Source organism: Camelus dromedarius, chromosome X, assembly GCF_036321535.1.
Source record: "Camelus dromedarius isolate mCamDro1 chromosome X, mCamDro1.pat, whole genome shotgun sequence".
In the NCBI taxonomy this organism is placed as follows: Eukaryota; Metazoa; Chordata; class Mammalia; order Artiodactyla; family Camelidae; genus Camelus; species Camelus dromedarius.
In genome coordinates, this window is record NC_087472.1 from 74,423,616 (window position 1) to 74,433,366 (window position 9,751).

General features: G+C 37.3%; 1 protein-coding gene across 2 annotated transcripts in view; it reads left to right on the forward strand.

Moving 5' to 3' along the window:
* Window positions 1–5,851, forward strand: part of WNK3 (WNK lysine deficient protein kinase 3) — a 126,649-nt gene extending 120,798 nt beyond the window's left edge. For both annotated transcript variants that reach the window (XM_064483118.1, XM_010996825.3), the window contains exon 23: window positions 286–5,851. In XM_064483118.1, coding sequence (XP_064339188.1) covers window positions 286–615 — 330 coding nt within the window. In that variant the 3' untranslated portion in view covers window positions 616–5,851. The remainder of the gene's footprint in view (window positions 1–285) is intronic.
* The last annotated feature ends 3,900 nt before the right edge of the window (window positions 5,852–9,751 follow it).

Consider the following 9,751-nt stretch of genomic DNA (forward strand, 5'->3'; position numbering starts at 1 on the left):
TGTTCAAATCCTCAGCTTGCTATTAGCTTGATTAGTAGTGTTGGGTGTTTTCAATTTTGAGCTTCTGTTTCCTCATCTAAAAATGCCTACCTTGCAGGGCAGTTATGAAGACGAAATGAAATAAGGTATGTAACTGCTTAGCACACAGAAAGGTACTCCAAAAATGGTAGCTACTCGGAATAATACTGGGAGAGTAGTAAGCCAAAAAAGAATAGGAAGGAATATAGATGGGTAAAAGCATCTACCAAATAAACTGATCTTTGTTTTTATTTTTGTTTTCGTTAGAATACTCCATCTACTATGGGCTACACATCAACATGGATTCCTTCTCTGTCCCAAATCCGTGGAGCTGTCCCAACCTCCTTGCCACAAGGACTCTCACTCCCTTCATTTCCCGGGCCATTATCATCATATGGAATGCCCCATGTTTGTCAGTATAATGCTGTTGGGGGGCCAGGGTATCCAGTACAGTGGGTAGGAATTTCAGGAACACCACAACAATCTGTAGTAATTCCTACCCAGTCTGGGGCACCATTCCAGCCGGGGATGAATTTGCAGGCGTTTCCAGCTTCATCAGTGCAGAATCCATCCACGATCCCTCCTGGTCCCAAATGAATCAGAGTAGATGATGAAGAAAAGGGAAATTTTTTTCAGAATTATTTTCAGGACACCTGAAATATTAAACTTTCTTCTTCTTGAGTTCTGCCATATTTTCCCTAATTTGAGTTTACTTTCCACTGTATTTTTTTTTTGGTTCCAGTGTAGTATTTGATATAGCTCATCATCCTATAGAACTGTGCAGTTTGTACATAGAACACTGCACCCAGAAATGTTTTTTCACTTCAAATCCTATCCTCTTTGATACTTGATTTTTTAAAAATACCGTTCAGAATGCTTTAATAAGCTCGGCTTGAGCATTACCATTTCCAGGACACTTTACATGCATTGCTGAGAAGCTCCCATTTTTTTATTGCTGCTCTCTGCAGCTGGATGATACTTTTCTTTAAAAGATGTAAAAACTAAATTGATACTCCCCAAATGTGGACAAAGTGAGACCCTCTAACAGCCGGAGTCTTATGGGATTCTTCACATGTTTATCTTAGGTTTACCTTTCGCAGAAGGCAGGGTAACTTGCTGCAGGAAATGTTTTGGTGTATAAAATTAGAATAACTTTGTCAACCAATATAGGCCATGAGCCCTTTTTAATGTGATTTTCTTCCCGTCGTCACAGCAGTAGGAGTGAAGCCTTGTTTTAGGTGAGGCGGAGAGAAAGGAAAAAACAGAACTGTAACAGTTCCTTGATTCTGCAGATACTGTAGCTGCTTTAGGATTTCCATAGTAATTCAGAGCAGCTATTTCCTTGTTTCTCATGTGCACTCTACATTGTTTTTGAGCATCTGAGAGGCATTGATTTGGCTTGCATTCTTTTGCAAGGGGTATTATTGCAGCTGATATGAATCTCATTTGGGGGGAATCTTTGTATTCCTAACAAAGAGGATTCAAGTTACACCTCTATTAATCCATTCTTCTGAAGTGAAATTTACTTGACACAGTAGGTTTTGTAGGTTTTGAGACTTACACATGAAAACACTGGCTTTACAGGGTTCTAAACGATGTGGGGTATACACTGTCCTGCAGTAGGTAGTAGACCCTCAAAGGATACTATTTAAGTTGCCCTTAGCTTTTTTTTTATTACCATTTTTTTAGTTGTTACAGTTTCCTATTAGTATCTATAGCATCTTAGATGATTTTAGGTCTTAGATGATTTTGGCAGCCTCTTTAGAATCTGAGAGAGATCACTGTCAAGTTGCACTTTACTGGGTTTTATCCAGTTTTAGGAGGAGAGGAGGCAATGTCAAAATATACATTTTTGGTTTTCAAGAAGGTTAACTGTAATAATCTTAAAAGGCTGGTCACAGAGTTACCTAATGTTCAGTCTGTGAAATCCAAATAGAATTCTAAAATGGTATTTATTGAGTACCACATATAAACATGTTTAAAATACTTACTTTCCACTCTGAAGATTTCAAGTACACATTTACCTAATAATGAGTTTGTTTACTGGTAAACATTCCAAATTATCACCCAACATTTCTGTTAACAGATTTTCCTCCATATTCCTTTAAAAATTTTACCCCATGATTTTGCCTGGTAATGAGGAAAACTTAATGGGTGTACTTTTTTTTTTTTTTTGCACAGTCTAATTTGTGGCATTCAGTACCTTCTTTTTTCAGAAAAATGTGTCTTATATTGCTTACCTGAGGATCAGACTCAGCATCTTAAAGATTCTGTTGCTGTCGTTTGGGGCATCCAGGGCAGCATTTTGAGAATTGCTGTTGATAAGAGCCACAGTTTCTTTTCATAAAACATACTCTGGTTTTGATGAGTCTTTTAAAGTCTTAGGTGAAGATTCTTCAAATTTCTTCTACAGTCTTGGTTTGCAAGTTGAAGTGATTTTAGGACATTAGTGTAATGCAGATTCTTGCATTGCAGTGTTTTCCGTGTGTAGAAAAACAATGTGCCTAAAATCTGTAATTCTTTAAAACTGCCTGTGTTTCATTATGAGAGTTGGCTTTGTGTAATTACATTGAGACTTAACAACCTATAAAGTGAAAGTACTGCAGGTTTTAAGATCCCTTCTTCTCGAGTTGCAATCCTTTTAAACAGTGTACCCCAGGATGGAAAAAGCTACATGGATGACATGCACAATTACATTTATTAATGGCTGCTCTACATCACATGTCCCACATTTTGCCACCACCTCTGTTTTATGTATAATTCATCATTCTTTTGCCTGCAGACTTTTGCAGTGCCTTGCAATACTTAGAATCTTTTCAGATTTTTTGCTGGAAAGAAAAGTAGTCTTCTAAAGTTTGAAGATGGTGAGTAGTGTACTGCTGTCTCCATGCTGACTGCAGTAGTCGGGTTAACATATATGTTATGTATACATTATGTATATGTAACGTGTGTAAGTTTAAAAATACAGAAAAAAGTGAGCTTGTGCAGAAATGAAGAAGTCAGTGTTATTCACATCACTGTGGGTTCTTAAGTTATTTTTTCCATTACTTAAATGTTTGATTCAGATTATAGTCATTTTGACTGTAAATATTAGCTAGTTTTCTATCTAGGGGGTTTGCATCATTTCATAATTTTGCTAAATCATATAATAGTGCTGTTTTCATCCTTGCCGAGGTACTTTTCCTCCCCAGAAATAATTAATTCTTGAGGTAAAGCTCAGAAATTCCCTTCTTACTTAACAAAGAGCCTACTGTATAACAAGGGCCTTCTACTCATTTCCAACACACACATACAAACCTGTCCTTTCCGTTTTCCTTCTTGTAGAAGAGAAAAGGGTTATACTAAACCATCCTACCTGTAAAGTTTATCTGGGGGTAGTCTGTACGTCCAACCACCATGTTTACTTCTCAGAGTGCAAGTCTGATGAACAGTACTGTATCTCCATATGTGGCAATGTGAGCATTTCATCATGAAGTACCTGCTGCTATGTTTGTGAAGTTGGGTGTAACATCATAAGAATATGAAACCAGTATTGGTATAAATCTAATGAAAATAACCCTATGTATATTTGTAGCAGTCTTGAATCTCTATTTAAGGCAATTTGCTGTAGTATAACAAATAACCATTTTGTTTTTCATCCCTTTCTTGCCAGTTTTATATCAAGCATGAATTCTGATGGTTTGACAGCAAAATTATCTGTGAAAGTTTAAAAGGCACTTTTCTGCTGCGATTTTTGGATTGAGTGTGGAGTGTTATGTACAGTATGATGGGATGTATCATTTTAGAACCCCAGTTTTAATTCCAGTCCAGTTACATTTGTTTATCTACCTCGTTTTCAGTGCTGTTTTAGGGTACACAAGTAAACACTGCCTGTGAAACTTGCTTTTTTGCCTTGATTCTCGGTATTCTTTCAGGTTCTAATCTGGCCTGCCTTCTTGTTCCAGTGCTAGCTATGAGTTTGAAATGAGAGGGACCATCACTCTGCCACCAAACTCTGTTTAAGTGATGAGAGCCACGTGCCTCTATGAAGTAAGCTTTGGGGATTTGAGGATGGAGAGCAGAGAAATAAATCCAGTTGGTGGCAATGAAGGACTTAATTATAGGAGTTAGTTGTAAAATAAACAAATGGTAAGAATTTACCTAAATTAGACAGTCCAGTGCCTGTAACTTTGCATCTTTTATTAGAGATGCATTTGTCTGTGTGCCTAAAGGGCTATGGGTTGAAATTGCTTTAACTACCGCAATGAAATATTTGACAAACCTTAACAGCAGTGGCCTGTCATTCAGCGTATTAGCATACTGCTAGGTATTTGCAGTGATATTTTGTTACCTTAAAATGGCCATATGTGCTTTTAGTTGAATTGTAGTTATTGGTGACTGTCTGTCCAATCTCTAAAGTTTATCAGAGGCATTGACTTTCTTCTTTGCTGTCTTTTCTGAGTGATAAACATAATGCATTCCTTTTTTTTTCCCAGAAAACTGAGCAAATGTTTGTAAATCACGTTCTTTGTTTCACGTGTTTACTGTGTATAACACTACAGCATATTTAATGTTAGTAAATACTGTATTTCAGGCTTCAGTGCACAAGCACATTCCTGAGGTATACTTGCCATCAGTTTGAGATTCAGTTATTTAATCTTGTTTGATTCAGAAAAATCTTGAGATATTTGAGGTGGTGTGCAGGCCATTTTCTAGAATTGATTGTTCATTTTTCATCCTGTAGTTTGTTGGGGATTTGTTTTTCCCCCCTTTGTTTAGAAGATTAACCAGTTGCAGGGGGTGCATAGAGAAGGCTATTGGTTTGGTAAGTAGATTGAAATTTTAAAAACACAAACAATCCAGACTGTAAAATGGTGACACTCAAACTTGATAAAACTCTTTGAAGTAAAGTCAGTAAGAAATTTTTTGGAGCCAAATGCTTTCAGGTCACCCTGGAAATAGTCTTTGTATGTGAAGGATGAACACAAACATTGGTCAGGGACCTTGACAGCCAACATAGGCAGGGGCCTGGGATAGTAACTAGGTTACACTGAAGTTATTTTCAACTGAGATAGTTGGAAGATTATACAAACCAACAGCTCCCATTCTGGAAGGTTTTATTTTAATTTAAAAAAAAAAAAAAAAAAAAAACCTCAAACCAAAAGGCTAAAAGTCAAGCAAGAAGGGAAGAGAGAAACTGGGCTCTTGGAAAAAAAAAGTGCCAGTGTAAAATAAAACTTCTAAATGCGTGCTTATCATCCTTCCAGGTTTTTTTTTTTTTAATTTTTATGTTGCGTTTCTTCTTCACTATAATTTCAGATTTCAGATTGAAGTTTGTGGTTCAGAAAATACCTTCAGCAGAAATAGTGACTGATCAGAAAGTGCAGTTGTTCAAGGTCTGTCATGCTCAATCAGTTAAAGCTGTAATTTGTTTGATATGAGTATTAAGCATGTAGACCTAGTGCAGCATGGGAGCCACTCAGGAAGTTTATGCAATTAATAAACTTTCATGCATAATTTACTATAAAGTATGCAGAATTTCAGCCACTTCTCTACACTTAACATTTAGTTGTATATGTGAACTCTCCTTTCTTAATTGGGGAATGTAGCATTATATGGAATGTTGTTAAACCTAATTTTAATCCTTCTTGACATTAACATTTTTTGGGGGGGTAAACCAAGTGATCTGCCTTTAAGCAGGTGTCTGATTTTGGTTCTTTGAAGCTGTGATTTTTATTTCATTTGTACCCAGCCATTGTTAAGTATTTTGTTTTGTTTCCTGGAAATTTTGTTTTGAAACAGAAAATAAAGGCTGTGTTAAAATGAGTATGTCATCTTATTAAAATGCTGTCATAGTTACCGGAATCATCTGGCTTAAACTGGCTCTTCATTTATCAAATCTGACTTAGCAGATTTTTAAAATTTTAGTCCTGTAGATATGCTGGCTAAACAAACTAACCAAACTGTGTATTCCCTCTTGATTTATAGCTCCAACAAATTGAGTTGGACCTCTTCTTCTCAATTCTCACTTCTCAATGAGCCATAATAAGTCACTATGGTTTACTGAGTACCTACTGTGTTAGTTAGGCTTGTGATATTTTTTTAATTCACAAAACAATCCTATAAGCTAGGTCAGTTACTGTCTCTACATACAAACTCTGAGGAACAGAGATGAAAGAATTTACCAAGGTAACATAGCTAGTAAATGGTGAAACCTGGATCCAAACCCAGGTCTGTCTAACTGCAAACTCATGGGAAAATCCCATGCCATACTAACTCTCAGATATACCCTAAGAATAATAATCAAAATACATTTAGACTGGGTTTTCAACTAATTATTATGGTTAGTATATACTCTTTTCCTATATCTTTCATGAGATTATATCCAGTGCTTATTTTATAATTTCAGGAGTAGAAGTATGTTAATGGTACAAGCAAAGATTCAAAATGTCCCCTTTGCACAAACTTATTATGGAGTATTTCCTTCTATATTGACAGTGTCTATGGTTCACCTCTAGAACAAAGTGCATTTGGAAGTCTCCCTCCCACATCTTTCTTTTACCACCCTTCAGTGACTTGGGAAGCTGTCAAATGAGGTCAGACTCCCTTGTTCATTTGATAATTTAGGTAGAAGAATCATACATATGTTTATGCAAATATCCCTGGGGGAAGAATAAGAGGCCTAATCAGAAATACTCAAGATTAGATGAGGATTTTTAAAGTGTTTTTAAAAAATCTATCTATTACCTTGATTTATTGACCCAGTGGCTCCAAAGTATTTTCTTAGGTACATAGTAGAACAAGCACAGGTTTTTTTGATTCATAGACCTCTCAAACCTCTATTTTCTCATTTGTAAAATGAGGTGGTTGTATTAAAAGAGATATGTCTCAGATTTGCTAACTGTGCTTATTGTTAGACATCTCTGTTGACTTTCACAATAAATTTGCACTTGGAAAATCAGGCTGGTCTGGAAATGGGCCCTGGTTCTTATTACAGTCAATACGGATACCTCTGGGGGGTCCAGCAGACCTGGATTTGTGTTCTAGCTTTGTGAACTTAGGAAAATTCCTTAACTTTTCAGCTTCAATTTTCTTATCTAAAAAGGATAACTGCTTCAGTGGTGGTATTTTGAGACTAAATGAAGAAACATACACAGGGCTTAGCACTGTGCCTGGTACATAAGTAGGTTTGCTCAAGTAATAGTAACGACTATTGAAGGGACCTTACAAATCACTAAAGAGAAGAGGAAACAGTCATAAAGAGGCGACAAAACTGAACCCAACCTGTGAGTCAACACGAGGTCTGTTGGTGAAAGATTGGGTATTGGCGCCAATGGTGCTAGATGATGTAATAAAGTGGGATTCAGAGGTGAAAGTGTTCACATTGGGGGAGAAGACAACATACAATCTATTTAAAATGTGCCATCATTAATGAGCACTAGATAAAAGAAGATGACAGAATTAAGTCTGTGACTAAAGAGTTTAGAATAAGCTGAAGTAGTAGCAGTTGGGGAAAAGAAGGTGGGTCTTAAGACAGGAGCTCAAGACAGAAATGAAGTAAAGCATGTGGTCTGAATAGGAGCTCCTAGGACCTTGGGATAAATAGATGAAGAACTGGAAAAGACTAGTTCACAAGCATGTTACAAATGAGGAAATAGGCTCAGGAATTTAACCAGTATTTGTAAGGTTTCTCCATTCCAGCTCAGAGGTTCTCATCCCTGACTATTAAAATCACCTGGGGAGCTATTTTTAAAAATTAGTGTCTTGGTTGCACAACAATGTGAATATACTTAACAGTACTGAACTGTACACTTAAGATGGTTAAGATGGTGATTTTTCTGTTATATGTATTTTACCACAATTTAAAATAAAAATTAGTGTCTGGGTCCCATCCCTATAATTAATATTGGTTTAAAAATCTCCTCAGGTGATATGTTAGTATCATACATATTAATCTATCTAGGGTTGAGAACCACTATCATTGTTTCCTTTACTCATCAAAGGTCCTCCCTGCTATTACTGCTGGTTCAAGAAACACAAGCAATATGGCAGCCTCATTAGACTTTCTAATGAATTATTTCCTATTACCATATGAGCTTACAGCCTCTCAAACAGGCCCTGAGGATTTGGGCAATAGAGAAAGCTTCAGTGGGCCCCTTACAAAAACTGAAAAGCCAGTTACTTAAGATGGACAATATCAGAAGAGTGAATCCAATGTGAACTCTCCATGCAACGTATTTATGCTTCTCTCTACCTTTCATGATAAGAATTAACATTTATTAGGTGCTTACTGTGCCAGTTAGTATGCTTAGTGCTTCATCACATCATTTAGTCTTCACAAGCTTCTGAGGTAAGTATCATTACCATCTCCCTTCTAAGCTCCTTGACTGTCTTGAAAACTGTTTTCAGTAGGTACCAAATAAATCTGGTGAATAAATTAATGAGTCTATTTCACAGATACCTTAAGGGCTCAAGAGGTTAAGTAACTTGTTAAAAGTTATACAGCGAATAAGGAGTTAAACTGGTATTGGAGCCCAGATCCCGGCTCCAAAGCACACACCACTCTGTGACACCTACTGTCCCCTTCTGCTTCCAGGGCTTTGGCCTCTGTTATTGCTACCCTTCTCAGTGGCCTATGTCTAGCATAAAGTTTCTCCTGTGCTAAATATGTTAAGACTCTTGTGTATAAGTAATGGAAAGCCAATTTGAACAAGCTTAAGAAAAAGGAATTTATTACAAAGATGGTGGAGTCTCACAAAACCCAAGGGTAATGCAGATGGGCCTTAAGAACACATAAATCAAGTGCCTGCATGTAGACAGGATTTTTCATTTCTCCTCCTCCAGCTCAATCCCCAATTCTTTGGGAAGTTACATAAAGAGTGGTTCCTGGTGCAACCATGAGGGTAAGGTAGAGAAGGTGGTACAAAAGGGACGCTGGGGAGATAAAACAATAGATGTTTACCTATAGTCCTCCTTTGGATTGCCCCATAAACCCGTATGCCATTTTCCCCATATCTACAGCTCCATAAATGCCCACACTTAACATAACCTATGGACACCTGGAAGTCACATGTAACTACTGCATCTAGAAGCAATTACATGGCATGGACATGCCCCTTCCTCATCTAGTTTAGTGACAGTCTATATGTGGCTCCTCTTGATTGTCCAACTTCCTGATAAACTTAACTGCCACCAATGTATCTAACACAATAGTAGAGAAATACTTAGATTAACCACAAAGTTCCCTTTTAGGAAAGGAGAGGGGCACACCATTATCAGCCACCCAGTCTGAGTCTGCACCATTTCCAGCTGGATTAAGAAGGAAGAAAAATAAATTACGAGTATAGAAAAACTTACGGAAGTCAGTTTATTGATGCTCCTTCTTTCTTAACCAGCCTGGACTTGGGCCCACTCTAGAAGAGCAGTGATTCTCAAACTTGAGCGTGCATTGAAATCAGGTGGAAAACTAGTGAGATCTGCAAAAGCTCTCGACACAAAAAGTCCATTCAAACACCAGCGGCACCAAGAGACTTAACCAAACTTTAATATGGCTTCTAGCTGCCTGAGTCTGGGATGACCCATCCGGAAAAACTCAGGGCTGTAAAAAGAATTTATAGTTTGCTCTAGCTGACACCTGACGATAGACTCCTGACCTCCCTTTCTTAGAGCATTTACCAAAAAGGACTTACAATTGTGACTTCTTCCCCATCCCTTTGAGATGTATATGTATTTCCTAACACTAGAGTGTGTGTTT